General features: G+C 39.4%; 1 protein-coding gene across 2 annotated transcripts in view; it reads right to left on the bottom strand.

The window, feature by feature from the left end:
• Positions 1-5,001: 5,001 nt before the first annotated feature.
• The window catches only part of Eogt (EGF domain specific O-linked N-acetylglucosamine transferase), a 47,216-nt gene continuing 31,570 nt past the window's right edge, over positions 5,002-20,647 (bottom strand). For both annotated transcript variants that reach the window (XM_004854177.4, XM_087182005.1), the window contains 7 exons: positions 20,410-20,481; positions 20,225-20,311; positions 18,643-18,711; positions 14,105-14,166; positions 12,927-13,046; positions 11,156-11,258; positions 5,002-7,151 (listed from right to left, as the gene is read on the bottom strand). In XM_004854177.4, the coding sequence (XP_004854234.1) occupies positions 7,005-7,151; positions 11,156-11,258; positions 12,927-13,046; positions 14,105-14,166; positions 18,643-18,711; positions 20,225-20,311; positions 20,410-20,481 (660 nt within the window). In that variant the 3' untranslated portion in view covers positions 5,002-7,004. The remainder of the gene's footprint in view (positions 7,152-11,155; positions 11,259-12,926; positions 13,047-14,104; positions 14,167-18,642; positions 18,712-20,224; positions 20,312-20,409; positions 20,482-20,647) is intronic.

Consider the following 20,647-nt stretch of genomic DNA (forward strand, 5'->3'; position numbering starts at 1 on the left):
AGTTGCCTTCTTACTAGAGGTGTCTGCCCACTAGACTGTCAGCCCACCACTGCCCCAAGCACTCTGAGGTTGTAGATCTCAGTAGCCACTGTCATCACAGCGTCTCAGATTATAGTCGGTCACCTACACAAAGGTTTCTCTTGCACATGGGCACATGACCTTGGATCCCTAAAGATATCTGTCTCCTCTCTTTCCTTCTCGTCTCCCTGTTTCCTGAGGCCTCACCAGGTGCCAACATTGTGTTATCTTACATCTCCCTGAAAATCACCATTCCTGACCACTCTACTTTCCTATCTAGAGCACTTCCCATGGCTGTGAACACATTTCAGGGCACTTACCTCAGTTAATCCTCTGTACCCTCACTTGTGTGATTACCTGGTTAACATCAACCTCCCCTACTCCTCAGCATTCTGTTCCCAGCAATGCATCTCACATACAGAATGACTGAACAAAACACCCCAACCAACTTCTGAGGTTGATTCCCTTCATACCTTCCATGTACAGATGAGAAGACTAAGGCTCAGAGAGTTGAGATGGTTTTCATTAGGTTCTCTGGCAATAAGCAGCAGTTCCCAAGCTGTTCCTGGTCACAGCCTGTATTTTCACTGTCCTACCCAGGGCCACTCCTCCAGACTCTGAGAATTTCTTGTAGGAGTTTGGGGGGCATGCACTTGCCAAACATCATCACCCTCAGAAGACCCTTATTAGGTGACAAGCCACCTCAGTGGGTGGAGCAGTCAGAATCCACATAATTTGGGTTCTGCTCCAAAGGCCAGGCAGGGACCCCAATGTAGCAAGTCCAAATGTGCTACGTCACCACTGGGCCCTGCACTTGGACAGGTTGCTGTTAACTAAGAACCAATTAGTCAATACTTTTATGCAGGGCTCCTGATGGGTCCCATTTAGTTCTACCAAGAAAGCTGACTTTTACACCACAGACTTTTCAGTGTTAATATTGGAATTAAAAAGGAAGAGGAGGAGGACAAAGAGAAGCAAAATATATCAACTTTCCCAGCTGATGGCCCCTTTCACAAGTTTAAAGTAAAGCCACCACAGAATGTGCACCTATTACTGGGTATTACTTTATTCCCTTGTCCTCCAGATTTATTACTTGCACCATATAACACCTATCATAAAACTCTTCTTCCCAGTAGACTGTTATTTGAATTGCAAAAACAAACCTATCCAAGAACATATCATCAAGTAAAAAGTAAATATGATAGAATTACAAAGCGATTTATTTGCATAGAGATGCCTGACAACTCAAGTCAAAATTTCATCCCAGAATCTGGTGATGGTACTATGAGATGCTCCATCATCCCATCTGACTTTTAGTTTTACAGCAAAGGAGAAGTCATGACACGCTCATAAGCTAGAGTAGGAAAAACTCGAGGCCCATATCCACAAGGTGAACCATAAGCACTTCTCAAAGCATCTTGTACCAATTCTCTCCCTGAACATTGCTGCACTGTTACCTGTATTTTTGAAAAATTATACATAGACAAAGGTATTTTTCCAAAGGATTTACATTTTTCTATCATTGTAGAAGTGCTCTTTTTGTGAATTAAGACCTGCTTTTTTTTGCCCTATTTCCCACCTGCCTTAAGAGTTTGTGGATTTGCTATATAGTACAATGTGCCCTTATTTCACCAGTTTTTCAATTTTCCTCCTCATCCTGCCTCCTTTTTATCTGGTTTTCAAATGCTAATCATGGCCTTTGCCTGCCTTGCCTTACGTTTGTTCAATATGTCCCTAGTACCTCTATCGTTTCATTCTGTCACCTGCTTTATTTACCTGTCTATACCACTTGAACTTCGGGTTTCCTCTAGGGACTTGCAACAGTCACCTTTAACTTCATCTTCTACTTGCTGATTCCCCATGCAACTATCTCATATCAAACTGGCCTGATTTCACTGGCACCTTTATTTAACACACTGCCCAACTTAGATTTCCACTCAATACAATAGGCACTTCAATAAAATTGTGTCCTTGCAAATTATCTTCCAGATTTCTTTGGAAACTACAATTATTTTTTACCTACACTTGTCCTGCTGATTGAGTGAGCAGAACTTGAGGAGCAATAGGCATCAATGTCACTGAACTTGGAGTAAGACAATCATGTCCACGTCCCTCAACTTCAGTTAGCTTCCAACTCCATGGTGGAGCGTGGCACTTACATCTACAGTGTTGGTGATGCCATATTAATGAGGATCTTTCAGACTGTAAGAAAGAGATCATCTACTTCACAACCCGAATGTACAAGTAACTAAAAGGTGGCTCATAACTGCACCTCATAAAAGAGTACCCCAATTGCTCAGATCTGGTGTCTTTGTATCAGGGCTTTGGCATTATCTTCCAGATGAGAAATGTATCCAGCTGAAGCCATCTGGATGGGTCATTTATTTACCTTTTATCTTGCAGCATCTGGATAGGACAAACTTTGGCTTAGCTATTGATTCTTGGACCCATCACCTGGGATCAGGTAGCACAATTGATTTAATTCATCATAAAGATGCAACTCACCAGAGAAACTTCATCCTGAAGGCACTGCCTCCAGGTGCTCCTGCCTCCACAAGGGGCTGTGAGCATGGCAAATGCTCCCAACAGCCTACCTGGAGGGCGATTCTTGCAACACCAATTCTCATACCTCTCGAGAAAAGAATTCTGTGATTAATAAACACAGAATAAACTTGGATACAGTGCATATTATAGCTTCCTGTTTAGAGATTGACAATGCAACTACCACTTCAAATGTGTGGAAAAGTCCTGCAATAAAACTCTGTTTAACTTGGGGCAACATTTCCTAAGTAACTCATTTTTCGCATAACATCCTACTGACACCCAGTGTAAGATGCTTTGGTGGATGCTGATTTAGACCTCATCAACTGCCCACTCGCATGAGCTTTATTATTTATTAGTCTCCTAAACTAGTAGTTTCCAATCACTCTAAATCAGAGGCACCTGGGGACAGTTGACAAACTATAATCAGACTATACAACTAGACATTCTGAAGTATTTGTCCTGGAGATCAGAATTAAAGGCTCTCCAGATACAAGACTAATAATAATAATAATAATTCTCTACGTCAGTCTAATAATAGCATTTACTAAACACATGCTATGTGCCAGACTATAAACAAGTGTGACTGTTTTATTACATCCTTAAGTCAACCGGTCTGATGCATATTGACACCAGTGAATAAGCAAGAAAATTGAAGTTCGGTGAAACTAGGCAACAGCCCATGTTCACACAGCTGCTATGCTGCAAAACTGAAGACTTAGAGCCTTCGGGAGTTACACTCACATGTTTTTCTACCTTCCTCTTGATCTGAATACCTCCAAATTCTGTGACTGGAAGCTGTAGAGAAGAAATGACACAAAACACTTGGAGAATTGCCCTAGGTCACACTCTCATAGCATCAGCTTTCACATTTCTTTGCCTGACAGCACTCCTGAATTAATGTCTTGTCATTCAAGGGCCTCCGGCCTTCAGTGAACTCTTGTGCTTACTGTGCTCAAATGCAAAGGTAATAGCAGTTACATCCGTGATAACTTGTAACAAAACAATACAACAGGGAGATGAGCTCCTGGGAGTAATGGAAGAGTACATGTGCTCTTGGCAGACTCTGAATAGGGATTGTGTCCCAGCCACATTCTCCAGCAAGTCACTGAGTGTATCCCACTCCCAGCTTCTGTCACTAGAGGCTTCCTCCAGGGGCCAAGATGATCAGGAGATAAAGTATGGCATTCAGGTACTGGCTGTGCTAAGTGTGTCTACGCTTAAACCTGAAAAGTGTCCATATAATTTCCCTACATTCTTTCAAATCAGAAATGAAAAAAGCCGATCATACGCAGAAGCCAAGTTTTACTGTCAGCACACAGGTGCCGCGAATCTAAAACAGGATTCTTACAAGGGGCTGCAGATCCCAGAGACCATTTGGAAGGGCTTTACTGCCACCTTGTGGTCACAAGGACGCTACTGTCCAAAGCATGTAAAACCGAAAACCCAGCAAACTCACTTCTTTTTGAACGAGCTGAAGGACCCCCCCCCCCCCATTCCACTGCACCTCTGAGGACCCACCTGCTACAGCAGCGCAGCTCGATTCCTCGCTGCCCAAGCCGGGGCCCTTGCTTCCTCCCAAGTGCCGATCCTGAGCAGATTCCCCCAATGAATCACCCACGTTGCATGTCTTCAGCCGGGGGCTGCCTTTTCGACATGGCCTAAAACAGCGCTCTATGGTCTATTCCCAACACCCAGCTAGAGTTACCCTGCTCAAAGCTAAGTCAGGTCCTGACTCGCTTGTCCATATCTCTTCAGTGGCTCTCATCTCATTCAAGTCCAGGACAAGAGCCTAGCCATTTGCTGTCCCATCCCATTATCTCTGTGACCTCACCTACTCTCCCTTGATCACACCCGCTGTACTGGCTTCCTTGCTGTCTCTCAAACACATCAGGCGTGTCCCTGCCTCAGGGCCTTTACACATGCTCTTCTGTCTTTCTCAACTGCTCTTGCTCAATTAGCTGCTGCAGAACTCCCTTCTTCACCTTCCTCCCACTTAATTCAAATGTCACATCTTCAAAGAGGACTTAGCTAACCCCATACTTACGTGTGCAGGACCACCCCACCCCCCACCCCCCGCCCAGACTCCACATCCCTTTCCTGTTTTACTTTTCTCCATAGTATCTATCCCGATCTAGCACATTATATATTTTAATTACTTATATTCTTGGGTGTCTGTCTCCTCCAACAGAATGTAAGCTCCATGAGGATAAGGACCTCATTGCTGTATCCCCAGACTCTAGAGCAGTGTCTGGTGTACAGAAGTGGCTCAATCACTGCGTACTGAATGAGCAAGTAAAGGAATGACCAGAAGGGCACAGGTGAGCCTTAGGGAGTCCCTTGCACAGCATCTGTTTTTCTCCTTGAACCCTGATCCTTACATCATTTTGGTAAAGGCTGAAATGCAACATTTGTGAAAGCATCAGATAAAAAACTGGTAAGGAAATGTAAATATATTTTTTATTGAACTGAATTCTTAATCAGCAACTTACTTAATTTTTATAATCTACAAGGCTACCAGGTTTGGCGGGGGGGCAAGCAGAGTACATAACATTCAGGCACAGAAAACTCTGAAAATGGTTCAGATATTTAAATGAAATATAAAAAGATGTATTCCAAAGCCATATACAAAATGTACAAATGATGAAATGCATCCTGTTTAAAGACTTAATAAAAAGAGCAGTCTTTGCATTTTATATGTTATAAAATGTGAGGACCTTCTTACTCCTACCAAAAAAATCCAATAAAAGTTAATTGCATAATGTGTCAGATATACTTTGTTTATATAAAATGAATCCTCTTTACATTAAAAACTATTCAAATATAGTTTTATTATTAAATTGTTCTCAATTTCTGAATTTTCCATAGTCTATGGAATCACATTTCTATGTGCTTCTTAAAATGAGGTAAGAAGATAAATATTAAAACTTTTTCCAGACAAATTTTTCAGATGTTCATGCCCCACTGACTCAAAGTGCAACATGGCCTTTACAATTCCTTTCATGTGAAATATTTCCCAGTGATTACTTAGTATTCTGCACAAAGAAGAGTAGCAATACCTGTCATTTAAACATTCATAATGTTATAATTCTTTTTTTACAGTTTTAAGATCCAAATCAAAGCTTTTCCTAGAGTGATTCACTATTTTCCTTTCAGATATTTTAATAGATATTACTAAACTCTAGGTCTCTACACAGAATCCTTTAGAGCAAGAATCAGCAAACTTCTGTAAAGGTCCAGATATAAATATTTTGTTTTGTAAGTCATTTCTCTGTTGCATACTTTTTTTTTTTACAACTCTAAAATTAAGGATTCTTTAGTTTTGCTATAATTTGCTAATCACCACTTTAAAAATAGAATTAGTCACTAAATTAGGTGACTCAAGTGTTGGTAAAATGTAAACTTCACAACGGACAGTATAATCCATGGTTTCTAATTTCTAAATTCAAAGTTCACAAACAGTAAAAAATGAATCCCATTGAAAAAGCAGGACTATAATTCATATATTCTTTTTAAACAATGGCACTTTCTTATGGCTCTTCATTTTGACTAGATAATACATATGTCTACTTTTTTACAGTCCTAACTTTTTTATAAAGAAAAATGTTCTTCGTGTGGCTACTTTGAAGTTTGTACAATCAAAGACATGCTAATAGAGGTAGATACATACACACCATGTGCCGTTACAAATACTTGCACAAAGGAAGCCACTGTTTCATATATAAATCCATAGTTTAAAAGGAGTCAGTGCAAATCAGTTACAAAGTACACAACAGATTACTGCAGAATATTCCCATTGGTTTTTATCACTTGTAGTCATTGTATTTGGGGAAAATATGATTTGAATATGAAATATGTAAATATAAATTAATACAGCAGCATGCACATAACCTGGAGCTGACTAAATACTGATCTATAACATGGTCCTGTAACTTGGTACTAAGAATCACACCGTATTCCTGTGTGTGTGTGTGTGTGTGTTTTGTGCATGTTTTCTTTCCTCCCACAATCAGTGTTAGAAACAGATAATGCCAAATAAAAGAGCAGTTCTGGATTTACCTAAATATTTCATAAACAAGTTGGAACACTTGGAGTTACAATCAAATGATATTGTACAAAACCATTTAAAAATTCTAAAGCTGAGAAAATCAAAAACTTTGGTATTCCTAAGAAGAAAACTCAATTATACCAGGAAGCCTCTGCCCAATTTTAACTATAAAAACTAAATTTTTCAGTGCAAAAATATTATGACAATTGATAAATAGCAATGACGCAACAACCATACAAAACACATAAAGGCTATATAACACAAAATATCCTGAAGGTATGTTTTGGTGTAGAAAAGGTCATTTGGAATTAGGAAATAGCAGGTTGTTTGACAGTGTGAAGTGTGAGTCTGGGTGTGAGAATCCAAAGGCTTTTGCTTGCAAGCAGACTCAACACATTTATAACTCATCACGTTGCTTTTTAAATGGCCACTTTGGGTGCTGCAAGATGTGATCTGCAGCCTCAAGGATGAGGTACATGAATTCTTCCACATCAAAAGAGTAGTTAGTGAACTTTGGGTGCTCCCCCAGAGTCGGGTGGTGGCCCTGAAAAAGCAAACCAGAACACAAATCCTTAAGTTATTGGGGACATAGTTTTCCCTAAGGAAAGGACATTATTTTACTTTGGCTAAGGCAATTGTTTTAACTCATTCTGTACACCAGAGGTTGACAAACATTTTCTAGAAAGGACTAGATAATATTTTCAACTCTGTCAACCCTATGTTCTCAGTCACAGTTACTCAGCTCTGCTATTGAAGTGCACAAGCAGTCACAGACAATACACAAACACATGTGTGAATGTTCCAATAAAACTTTATTTACAAAAACAGATGGTGGGCCAGATGTGTACCTCAGGGCCACAGTTTGCTGATTCCTGCTGTATCTAATCTGTTAGATCTCTTTTTTTTAGTTTCTTTTTTTTCCCCATTAAGTTTATTGGTACATTTTAGGTATAAAGTACAGTTACTTTCATCATTGGGATCTTGTACCATTACATGAGTATCTTAGTTCTTATTTTTTTTTCCCCTTCCCTTGCCCTCCCTTCACCCCCTCCACCCTTCCCTATTTGCAAAGACTTTGTTTCCATTTTTTCCCTTCTCTCATATTTTTTCTTTTCCCTTTTTTCCTTTCCTCTACCTCTCCCACTTCCCCTGCTCCTTTAGACCTTTTCTTCCTATTACACAATATCAATTATACATTTTTAAAAGTACAATATCAAGATCTAGAAGACATTACCAAAGATTTTATAGAATTTAAAAGGATATAGAAAGCATACTACAAAAATCTGTTTTGAAATAAATTTGACAACTTCTAAGAAGTACCTTGGAAGACAAATTAATGAAACTAACTCCGGAGGAAATATAAAATTTGAATAGCACCTATTAAAGAAAGTATATTCCTAGCTTGAAAACCTACCTGTATGACAACTGCGGGCTCATATACATTTTAACTGATAAATTATATCAAACAATTAAAGCAGAAAAAAGAAGGAACCCTTCTCCCCTCATTTTAGGAAATCAATATTGTGCTAATCCTAAAAGTGGATAAAGATAATAGAAGAAAAAAGTATGAACATAGATAGAAATTTGTTTAACAAAACAAACCATTAGAAGTCAGATCTGGCAGGATGTAGAAAGTGGTTTTGTTATAGGGATGGCAGTGTTGGTTCAGCATTGGAAGATCCACCCCCAAAAGTCATCATTTTAACAGAGGAAAGAAAAAAGGCATATGATCCTGTCACTAGTTGGAGAAAAAGTATTGAACTCAATTCTACAGCTGTTCATGGTAAAAGCTATTGGGAAACTAGAAGTAGAACAGAAACTTCTCAACAGATTAAAGACATGTACTCCATACTTCCAGCAAAAACACCTTATATGAATGGAAAAGATACAATGCTTTCTCCTTAAGGTGGGGAACAAGGGCAGATATGCTTACTCTTTATCTGTCCATTAAACTTTGAAACCTAGGCCCCACCAAAATAGTCTGGCCATAAAATGACACACCTAGGATAGGATTGACACGGCAGAAGCAAAATCTTTATATGTAGATGAAATGATCATCTACAGAGAAAATACTAAGAAATCTCTAGGAGCTCCTAGAACTTGTATTTGAATTTAGCAGGATTAGAAAACACAAGGTATATATAAAAATTCAGGTCTGTGTATATTTGCTATAAATGAAGAATTGGATATTGAAATTTAAAAGTTATGTAGGAGTACAAAGGACCTAGAAAAGTTTAAAAAAAAACACAGTGTTGGAAGATGTTTAATACATAATTTTAAGACTTCTTCTAAAGCTACAGTAATCAAGGCAGTGTTGGTGTAAGGAAAGACACATAGATCATTTGAATAAAACAGAGAATCTAGAAATAGAACCACACATATATGGTCCACCGAGTTTTGAAAGATTATTTAACATTAGCATTTTATAGAATATAAACCCAATTCAAGAGCCAAGGAAGAGATAATGTTTTCAGCAAACGGCACTAGAATACCTGGTATCTGTATATAAAAAATTAACCTCAATCCTTTATTTCCATACATGAAAATAACTTGAAGGGATCTATGAACCTAAATAGGAAAGCCTAAAAGTATAAAACTAAGAAGAAATTTTAAGGGAAAATGTTTATGAATTCAGGGTAGGCAAGAACTACCTAGGATACAAAAACCATGATGTATAAAAGAAAAAAATTGATAAATGAGATTCCATCAAAATTTAGAACTTTAAATGACATCATTAAAATGAAAAGTAGTCCTTAAATAGATCATATTTACAATGCATATAACCTATGACCAGAATATATAAAGAACTCTTACAGCTCATTAATAGACAGCCCAATTAAAAAGTAGACATAAGAAGATGATAAATAGCCAGTATAGCACAAGGAAAGGTGTGCAACTCTAGAATCAGAAAAATACTAATCAGTACACTAACAAGATTGAATTATACACTCATTAGGAAGATGAAGTTAAAAGTTTTAAAAGCCTTGTCATGACTTTTTCTTTTTGTTGGATTCTCCCCCTTTGCGTTTAATTTGTCATGCCCAATGGATTCATTCTGCTGGGTTTCCTGGGGTTGTGATCCTCATTGTCTTTTCCTAGGGTGTTGTCTAAAATTTTTTGGAGTGCCGGTTTGGTATTCATGAAGTTCCTGAGGTGCTCTTTATCATCAAAGCATCTTATTTCTCCATCAATTTTGAAAGATAGTTTTGCAGGGTACATCAGTCTGGGTTAGAGGCTGTTTTCCCTTAGGGCTTGAAATACATCACTCCAAGCTCTTCTTGCCTTGAGAGTTTGCATTGAGAAGTCTGCTGTGATTCTGATGGGCTTTCCTTTGTATGTGATTTGTTTCTTTTCTCTCACTGCTTGTAGAATTTTATTCTTCTGTTGGATTTCTGGAATCCTAAGTATTATATGCCTATGTGTAGATTTTTTTTTATCAAGGCTAGCTGGAGTCCTATATGCCTCACTTATCTGTATGTCAAGTTCTTTTCCCCTCCTTGGGAAGTTTTCTGCCATCACTTCTGCGAACAGTTTTTTTATGTCGTCTGCACTGTCTCCTCTTTCTTCATTGACTCCAATCAGTTTTATGTTATTCTTCTTTGCATCATCCAGCAGCTGCTGGATTGATTTCTCGTGTTCCCTTACAATTTTAAAGCAATTTTTCTTTTCCTGGTCACTAATTGCAATCTTATCTTCTATATGTGAAATTCTATCCTCACATTGGTTCATTCTGCTGCACAGACTTTCGATGGAGTTTTTAATCTCCTGGAAATCTGTTTGCATCTGTTTTACGGATTCCATTTGTTTCCTATGTTGGGATTCCATCATGTTCCTCAGTTCCTCTATTTTTTTATCTGAGTCCTGTCTAGATTTATTAATCATGTCTTGCACTATGAGCACAATCTTTGCTATTATCTGAATAATTATTTCTGATTTAATTTTTCCCAGATCCTCTTTTGTTGCCAGTTCAGAGAGTGCAGGTGGTTGAGTATCAGATTGTTCCATCTGGTTTCCCTTTGGGGTTGCTGTAGGTGATCCGGAAGTCTGTCTTTGAGGCTTGTTTACATGTCTTCTGATTTCCACGGGGTGGGGGTGGGGGGTGCTTCTGGCACCTGCGCAGCTCACCTTTTCTGCCCTAGGAGAATGGAATGGTAGTGGGAGAGCTCCCTTCTGGGTGCTGGGACCGGCTCACCTTCTGTGCCCTAGGAGCATGGAATGCCAGTGGGAGAGCTCCCTTCCAGGTACTGGGACCGGCTCACCTTCTCTGCCCTAGGAGTGTGGGATGGCAGTGGGGGAGCTCCCTTCCGGGTGCTGGGACCAGCACACCTTCTCTCTCTGTTAGATCTTTCTATGCCCAAATATCACAAAGCTGTCTTAACAACATTAAAACTTTCTCTAATTTGCAAATATACAATACTACAGCCCACTTTTCTATGGTAAAAGAGTTTACCTTTGGATGGAAGCTCAATGATCATTTTTAATTTTCATAATTGGGCATATTAAACCATTTAAACGTTTAACAAAGTGAGCTTTGTGATTGAACTTTACCTTGTCTTGAGGAAAGACTTTGTTCTGCCTTCGCCAAGTGATATAGTGAATGCCTCTCAGCCTGGCCAAGTCTAAGTAACAGCGCTCATCTTCACAGTTGTATCTAAAGACAAAGGGTGTCACAATATGAGCCCTCTGGGCAGATTTTGGCCCAATCTACAATTCTGCACCTCCAAAATATGTTCTTGCAAAGAGTTTTGTGAATGGTAAAGAAATAAAGAGGACTGACAAAAGTCATTTTAAAATATTTTTAGGGCTCAATGGTAAAGTGCTTGCTAGCATGAGTGAGGCCCTGAGCTCCATTTCTACCACTGAAAAATAAATTTTTTAATACAAACAAAGTAAAAAGAAAAAAATCTAAGAACTTTACGTTACCTTTACAAAAAGAATAAAAATAAGGAATGGAAGGGGATGACCTAATTCAATAGGTACTGCTACCTGTGAACTTACATTATCTTATAAGCTAGTATCCCTATACACTTGTGAAAGTAGACTAGGGAGGTAACACATCCAAGGTTGTACAGCTAGTTAATGAAGGAAGCAAAACCTAACTCTCAAATATATTCCTCTCCCTTTCTCCTTTCTCCCATCCTTCCCTCTTTTCCTCTAGGAAAAATGAGTTAAGATAAAATCCACAATTCTCTGACTGTGTCTCCAATATATATTGTTTTAAAATGTTTTGTATACACTTGGAAGTTTATAACAACTTTTCTCTTAAGTACTCTCCTATTTAAAATACTAAGTCATTTAAAAATACAATGAAGTTATTTAGACCCAAAAGGAAAAAATAAAATAACAGGAATTGCTATAAATGAGTCAAGAACTACAGATGGGGCATGGTGCCAAGAGTAGATGTACGAAGGGAGGGAAGGCATTGTTATGGTTGAGATCCAATATGTTTCCCTAGAAAGGCTTGGTTGTTTATGGGCTTTTGGGAAGGGACTGAATTATGAGGGCTCTATCTTCATAATTTGATGGCATTAAGGAGGCACTAGAAATAGGAGGTAGGACCTAACTGAAGGGAGTAGGTCATGGGGCATAACCTTAGGGACTCTATCTGCTCCCCAGCCCCTCTCTCTCTAGTTGTCTCATAATCTCTGCTGCCTGGCTGCTATGAGATGAGCAGCTTTCCTCTGCCATGTTTCTACCTCACCTCAGGCCTAAAGCAATGGAGCCAGCTGACCATGGACTGAAACCTCTGAAGCTGTGAGCCAAAACAAGGCTATCCTCCTTTAAGTTGTTTTCTTGGGTATTTTGTCACAGCAACAAGAAGCTGACTAATGCAACCATGTCTCCATAACCAATAGCTGAGATAGAGGAATGCCCTGGGCAAAAATTACTTGCTCCTGAAGGCCTCAATTTACTTAAGGAAAGAATTACCAAGCAGTAAGTGAGGTGGCTGAGCTTGTGTTTCAGAGGTATTCAGGCAAGTGTTCTACCACCAAGCAACACCCCAGTCCCAAGTTTCTTTTTTAACAGTAATAGTGCTACTGAGATGCCCACAGTCTAAGAGGCATACAGGAATGAACTCCCTTTTTCTCAATCCTATTGGACCAGAGGTAACGGGTAGAGGGGGACAGGTGGCTTACTTAGTGCCTTGGCAGGCTGGAGGCTTTTTTAGCTTTAGGTATTTTTTCTTTCCAGATACCCATATGATATAATATGTCTGTAATGATTAAATATTAAACTTTCTGATGTTCAGAATCAAAGTCTTAGCATGCCTAACAGCATTATCAACCACCCACATGGAAAGCTGCCCCTAAACACTTACAGTTCGAAGACTGCAGCCCAGTCTGGAAGGAAAAGTAAATGCGTAAGACCAGCTCCATGCATTCCAATAAATATGTCTGTGTTGTGTGTTATCCTGAGTTGATCTAAAAACCCAAGTTCTCTGTAACATGTAGAACAATACAAGAGAGACAAAGAGAAGGGAGAAGCCTAATTTGTATCAGCTCATGATTCATGGTAACAGTATTTACAAAAGTATATTTCCTAATTTATTTTTATTTATTTATTTATTTTTGTACCAGGGATTGAACTCAGGACCTTTTGCTTGTGAGGCAGGTAGGTTACCACTGAGCTAAATGCTTGGCCCTATATTTCCTAATTTAAATCAAATTCCACAGCTACATTTTTTTGCCAATTTTATGCACACCGTAGTAAACAATAACTTATTTTTAACAGTTTAACATTTTTTTTCTATGTAAATGCACTTACCTTTTTAGACTTAAGAATCCAGTGGTATCTTGGTTCAGAAACATTTTTGTTTGCAAACTCTGCACTGGGTGACAAACATGACTGTGGCTATCTTTCCCACACAAACATAAACATGGCCATCTTTTCCAAAATCATAGAACAAATTAAGTTCATAAATTGAGGTACCACTGTTCTTATTTGAAGGAGAAATTTAATAGCTGGGAAACCAGTAACACACAACATCAACAAAGTAGGTGTGTGATATTAGATTAAGGGTGTATGGTACTGGATCAGCCCACTGATTGGATTAGCATGGTTCTGGATGTGGGTGAATGGATTTACTGAAGACAGAAGACCCACCATGGGTGTGAGTGGCAACAACCAATAGTCTTGTAGCCTAAACGGAATAAAAAGGGAAAGGGAATCTCACTGCCACTGCTGCCTCCTGCCTGCTGTGCCATAAACTGTTTCTTCTCTGCCATGTCCCTCTGCCATGCTGCCATGCCTTGTAACCACCTAACTATGGATTGAAACCTCTATAAACTGTGAGCTAAAATAAAACTTTGCTCCTTTAACTTATAGGTGTTGGGTACCTTGTCCCAGCAATGAGAAAGTAATTAAGACAGATGGTGTCTGCCTATCCTTTCTAGGTATTCAAGTACCATAGCTCCCATTGGAAAAACACTTTCTACCCACCATTAACTCATTCAAGCACAAGGCAGCAGGGCTTGCCTGAGTGTGGTTTTTACTTACTTATACTTGTAATCAACAATTTGCACTTCAAATGTAGATACTGTTTTCAGTGCATTCACAAGCTAAGAAAAAAAGAGAAACAGTTAGAATTTCTTTTTCTTTCTTCTATTTTACTTCCCTTTATGAAGGAAATTTCTTATTTTTTGCATATAATATTTTTCAGGTGTTAAATATCTTTTGGGTCTACTGCCCTAAATCTTATTGGAGTTCAAATGCTAACACCAGCCCTTAGCACATGACTCCACCACCGTAAAACCCTGATCCCCTAGGTGGCCATGAGGCTGAAAAGAACACAGTTCATGGGACAAAATGCTCAACACAGCAATATACTAAGTTGCTAGTTTTTCCTTCAACTTTCAACATACATTTGTTAGACATCTACACTGTTCCAGATATTGTGCTAAGACTTCCTATCCATTGTGTCATTCACACAAACCACTAGCACTTTGTACCTATCCTCTGAAGATACTGAAGTCTTACAAGAAAAACATTTTCAATATTAGTACATAGAAAAGTGATTATTCTTCTAGCAAACAGAAAGTAACCAAACATGATTAATATATTATAAAAAGCATAGTCCCTTGAAAAGACACCTAGTGTAACCCAATACTGTGGTTCACCATTCAACAATTCTTGCACTTGTATCAGGTGGCCCTGTGGCATACACTAAACTGCAACAGCAACATCACTGACCAGAGCTGGTGGCACAGCTCAGTGGAGAGCACTTGCTTCCCATGTATAGGTCCTGGAATTCCATCCCCCAGCACCACCCCTCAAAAGGCACTGACGATATGCGTACATTGTGTAAGCATTTCTTTCGTTTGTTTGTTTGTTTTTTGGGGGGTTTTTTGTTTTCCATCATCCATCTTTTATTTGTTCTTTAAGTTATATGTGCTTTGGGCTTGTTTCCATGTGAGAAGCCATGTAATATTTATCCTTCTATGTCTGATTTATGGCACTTAATATTATCATATCAAGGTGCATTCTTTTTCCTACAGACGATTCAAATGTATCCTTCTTTACAGCAGGGTATTATTCCATTATGCTTAAACACCATATTTCTTTCTCTGTTTTTCTGTTAATGCATCTATATTGCATTTCCAAGATATGCTTATTATGAATTGTGCTGCTTTATACATGGACATGCACGGGTCACCATAAATTCCATCTTTAAGTCTTTCAGGAAGATTCCCATAAGACATGTAGCTGGGTTAAGTAAAGTTTCTGTCTTTTTGTGTAAGCATTTCTAAGGGCTTGGAGTTTACATAACCTAATCCCCATAAAAAATCACACCAAGTGAAACCTGTTCTATAAATGGCACCATGAAGGCTTAAAGAAGTTAAATAACTTTCCCAAGATCTCCTGGCTGGCAAATGCAGAACTAAAATTAAACCTAGGTCTTTTGCTCCTAGAATCTGTGTACTTAACCAGTGCTCTCTACTCTGCAACAGCCAGTGACCAAAATCTAATCTCTGCCACATTTTACACACAAACACACACACACAATCATATGATCATAAAACGGAAGTTTCTCTCTCTAGACAGCCCCTGGGCTCCCGTGAATATATTGCTTACATCAAAGAGTTGAAGGAGTGAGATTAGAATTCCAGTTTTCCAGGAGGGAATTAATCAGATGGCATAAGCCTGGGTCCTTTAATGAGATGTGCTCACATAAAAGGAAGCACATGCCTGTGAGTCCCACAGCAAATATGCTCTTCTTCACAACTTCTAGTCACACTGTCCAGACTTTGCAGTGGTGCAGGATTATGCTGTCATTTAATCAGAGCATTTGGGTCTTACTCTCAGTCTTATAGCCTGCACTACACCTCTCTACTGACTTCTGTACTTCTCTTCAGTGGCTCCATGCTGGTCCCCAGGCTAATGGCCTGGGGTCAGAATAGATTCAGCCTCCTCTAAGATATATTTGCTGTTGGACCGCAGAACACTTTGGTGAAGAAAGCCATTTCAGAGCCAGGTTACCCTGATGATACCCCTACTTCCCTACTCACTAGCTGGGTGACCTTATGCACATTTTCTAACCTCTAAGCTTCAGGGCCCTTATCTACAAAAGAGGGTAATAAAATACTGACCTCAAGGGTATATTGGGAGGGTTGAGGGACATCATGCGGGTGGAAAACATACTTAGTATCTACTCTGTATTTCCTATACTGGAGTATACTCTTGACCTGTTGGCTATTGAGGCTTCCCTTCCATCTTCCCCAATACTGTTATTACTGGATATGCCATCAGCCCCCTATACCCATGATTTCCACATCCATGGATTTAACTAACATCAGATCAAAAATATTTTTAATTGCATCTGTACTGAACGTGTAGAGACTTTTTCTCATCATTATTCCTTAAACAATATACAACAACATTTACATAGCAGCACTCACATTGTAGCAGGTATTACAAGTAATCTAGACATCACTTAAAGTACACAGGAAGATGCGTGTAGGTCTGATGCAAATAGGACATCATTTTATGTAAAGAACTTGAGCATCTATGAAATTTGGTATCTGCAAGGCAGACCCTGAAATCAACACACCATGGGTAGCCAGGAACGCCTGTATTTTTAATTCTGAACACACGCACATACACTGCTCATTTCTTGCACCGTTGTAGCTTATCATAAATGCCTCATTATGCCATATGTTCATGTCTGCATGGCTCTTGGAAAGAGATGCTCACTACATCATTTTGACTATGAGGCATTCAAATTAATCCCCCCAAAATATTTTACCTATCAAAACCCACCCTGTTTCCCTCTTACTAAATTTGCTCCATTTTAATTCTACTTAAGTGCTCGAGCTAAAAGCCTATGAACCACACTTGATTCTCAGTACCTTTCCCAGCCCCACCTAATGCACTGCTCCACATTCCAAAAGTACCATAGGTCATATTCCCAAACTATATCTTGAATCCATTTATCATCTCTACAGTCATCAACTTCTTCCAAACTCTTTCCCCTGGGCCACAGTAACAGCTTCTGATCAATCTCCCTGTTCCTACTCTTGCAGCAAGAGCAATTTAAAAGTAAATAATAAGTCAATTCATGTCTCTCCCCCATGTATGTTTTCTATTTGCTTCAGTAACAAATTACTACAAACTCAGCAGCTTAAACCAACATGACTTTTCCTATAGTTCTGTTGGATCAAAGTTCAACATGGGTCTTTCTAGGCTAATACAAGCTGCTGGCAGGCGTGCATTCCTTCTAGACTATGTCTTCCCTAAGAAGCTGTAAGGGAGAGTCTATTTTCATGATTTTTCCGGCTTCTAGGCATGGTCTACGTACTGAGGCTTGGGGCCCCTTCCTCCACCTTCAAACACAGCAGTGCTGCTTCTCTGTTCATGTCTCCTTCTCTCGCTCTCCTACTTTTATTTTTTTAATATACTGTAGGATTGAGCCCAAGGCCTTTACACAGAGCTACATCACCAGCCCTTTCCTCAAATATTTTGAGACAGGGTCTCACTAAGTTGCCTAGGCAGGACTAGAACCTGCAATCCTCCTAAGATTATAGTGTTGAGGTTACTGGCATGCGGCTCCATGCCCAGCTGCTCTCCTACTTTTAAGGAAATGATGAAATATAATCTGATCTATGAGATGAAGCCACTAGGAAAAGAGCTTTTCAGGCTAAGGCAAATTATGGCCCATTTGTGGTTATACTGGGCCCACCTGGATAATTCCGAACTATTTCCTGTTTAAGGCCAGCTGATTAGCAACCTTAATTCCACCTACAACCATAATTTGCCTTTGCCATTTAACTCAACCTATTCACAGGTTCCTGGGATTAAGACGTGGGCATCTCTCAAAGGACAGAGAGCACACCATTCTGTCCACTCACACCCTGCTTAAAACTTCTGGGCAGCTTCTCTCCACACAGAACTAAAACCCATCTCACCACAGTCCACACGACTAACAAGATATGGCCTCCCCGACCAGACCTGGCTTCTCTGAGGTTTTCTGACACCACTGCCCCCTCCCTCTGGAGATGCTGCAGCATCCTTGTGCTCTCAACTCTCCTGGGAGGCTCATTTCTGCTACAGTCCTCGCTGATGAGGTCTCCCACCAGGCAACACCTCTTCAGACATTTGCCGTCTGCCTCCCTCTCACACCAGCATCCCCAGTCTCTGTCAAGTTGCCCTAGTTTACTCCCTTCACAGTGTTTGTCACCACTTGACATCACCTTCCTGTCTGACTTACTTGCTCATTTGTTCATGCCCGTCTTTCGCCTCTAGAGTATGAGCTTTAGGAGGGCAGGGGCCTTTCCTGTCTTTCCTCTGTGTCCAAAGCTGAGAGTGTGACCTGGCTCATGTCCAGTGCTCAATGTACTTTTCTGGGGGCCGGGGGTGCTGGGGTCTGAACTTGGGGATGACCACTGATCCAATAATTGAACCGGGCAAAGGCCATCAAGCTTTTCAAACAAGTAATAGCTTCAAAGCAAAGCTATTAATATAACAGAAGAAATAAAGACATTAGTCATGGGAGATAAATTCAATACAATGATATTAAAAACATATATCAAAAAACTAACTTCATTTTGGTTTAGTATTTTTCGGTATTCTGTGCTCCGGGCAAGAATAGTGACTCGAATTTTTCCATCCTGTAATTAAAAAGAAAAGGTAAATAACGCTGGATGTATCTGGATCAATGAATGAACATCTGAACCACAAATGTGATTTTTCACAAAGATGAGTCAATAAGGTTATACTTATGGAATGATTAATTTTTAGCTCGTTCCCTCACCATTCTCTGACATCACAAATATATCCACTTTAAAAGAAAATGTGGTACATATACACAATGGAATATTACTCAGCTATAAAAGAGGAATAAAATCCTATCATTTGTGGTTACATGGATTGGCCAAGCCAGGCCTGGTCAGAGAAGCCACATCACGGACTGTGGTGAGGAGATGGAATTTAGATCAGTGTAGAGGGAGGCTACCCGTGAACAAAACTCATATTTTGTTTAGTGAAGTCACACAGAAAGACAAATGCCACATGTTCTAACTCCTCTGTGGAAGCTAAAAAGTTGATCTCATAGAAGCAGGCAGCAAAATACAACAGTGGCTACCAGAGGGAATGGTGTGGAAAGAGGAAGGCAGAACGGGTTAACAGGTTTGGAAATATAGTTAAAATAGAAGCGTAAGATTCTAGTGTTCTGTGGCACAGTAGGGTGTTATGGTCTGTGCCTAGGTGTCCCCACAAAGCCTCATGCAGTCACAAATGGGGCTTTTTCAGAGATGGCTGGATCTGTAGTAGGATTAAGGGTATGTGATTACTAAATTAGTCCATTGATTGGTCTAGTGCCCAGGTAGCCTAGATAGAATATAAAAGGGGCAGAAAGAAGCTGCCATTGTCGCCACTGGTCACTTGCTTATTTTTGCTGTCTTCTGCCCAACCTGACCTGTTTCTCCTCTGCGATGCCCCTCTGCCATGCCTCCCTGCCTTGGAGCCAGCCGATTAGGGACTGAAACGTCTACAAACTGAGAACTAAATAAACCTTTCCTCCTTTAACTTTGGGTATTTTGTCTCAGAAATGAGGAAAGTAACTAAGACAGTAGGGTGACTGTTTAGCAATAATTGTATATTTCAAAATAGCTAGAAGAAAGAATTTCGAATGCTCCCAACAGAGAGACATGATAAATATTCAAGATGGAGGATAGGCTAAATATCTTGGCTTTGATCATTACACATTATATCATGTATTAAAATATGAGACTCTACAGCATAAATATATACAATTATGTGTTGATTAAAAATAAAAATCAAGGTTTGCACTTTAGCCATGGAAGAGAAAACCTACTCATTATGCTGCTGGTTGGCTGTTGGTTCGTAGAGTGGACTCTTGGGAGGGATTTTGTGGGCTGGAATGGGATTTGGAAGAAGCCGGGAGATAACGGCTAAATAAAGGGAGAAAAAAATAAAAACCACATTCTTGCGATATCTTTATCTTTAATGGTTGCTGACACCTGAATTCATACAACTCCAGGTGAGAAAATATTAGCACAGAAAACATTAACCTGATTATTTCCTCTTCTACTAGCATAGTATTAATTTTGATGGGGGGAGGGAACCTCAAACACATCTTGGAATCCACAATGTATCCATTACCTTGGGTCCTTCCTGTGTGATGTTTAGTCTGTACAGCACATGCTGGGAGAAGGCCCTGAATAACCCAGTATTTTGACATCCAGATATCTAAAATGAAAATACCAGTTCATATTACAATGAGCACTTCTGTATTGCCATGCAAGATGCTCTCAAACTATGTACAAATGTTATTGCAAAATGCTTACCAGAGGAGTGTTGTAGAACAGCCCATACCGCATGCGAGGCAGTAAAGAAAAGATAGCTTCTTTAAAACATACCTAAGAATGAAAATATTTTAAAGGATAAGAGAATATCATTTGCACCCTTCACAACAAAATAGCACTTATAATTTTGGAAAATAAGTTCCAATTAATCTCCATTTTTCATTAAAATAGTTTCAATAGCAAAGGATTTCAAGGAGACTAAAATTAATAGTTTTTGAAA

This window comes from Heterocephalus glaber, unplaced genomic scaffold, assembly GCF_053883595.1.
Source record: "Heterocephalus glaber isolate CG9 unplaced genomic scaffold, H.glaber_assembly_v1.0 deba00001472, whole genome shotgun sequence".
Classification (NCBI taxonomy): domain Eukaryota; kingdom Metazoa; phylum Chordata; class Mammalia; order Rodentia; family Bathyergidae; genus Heterocephalus; species Heterocephalus glaber.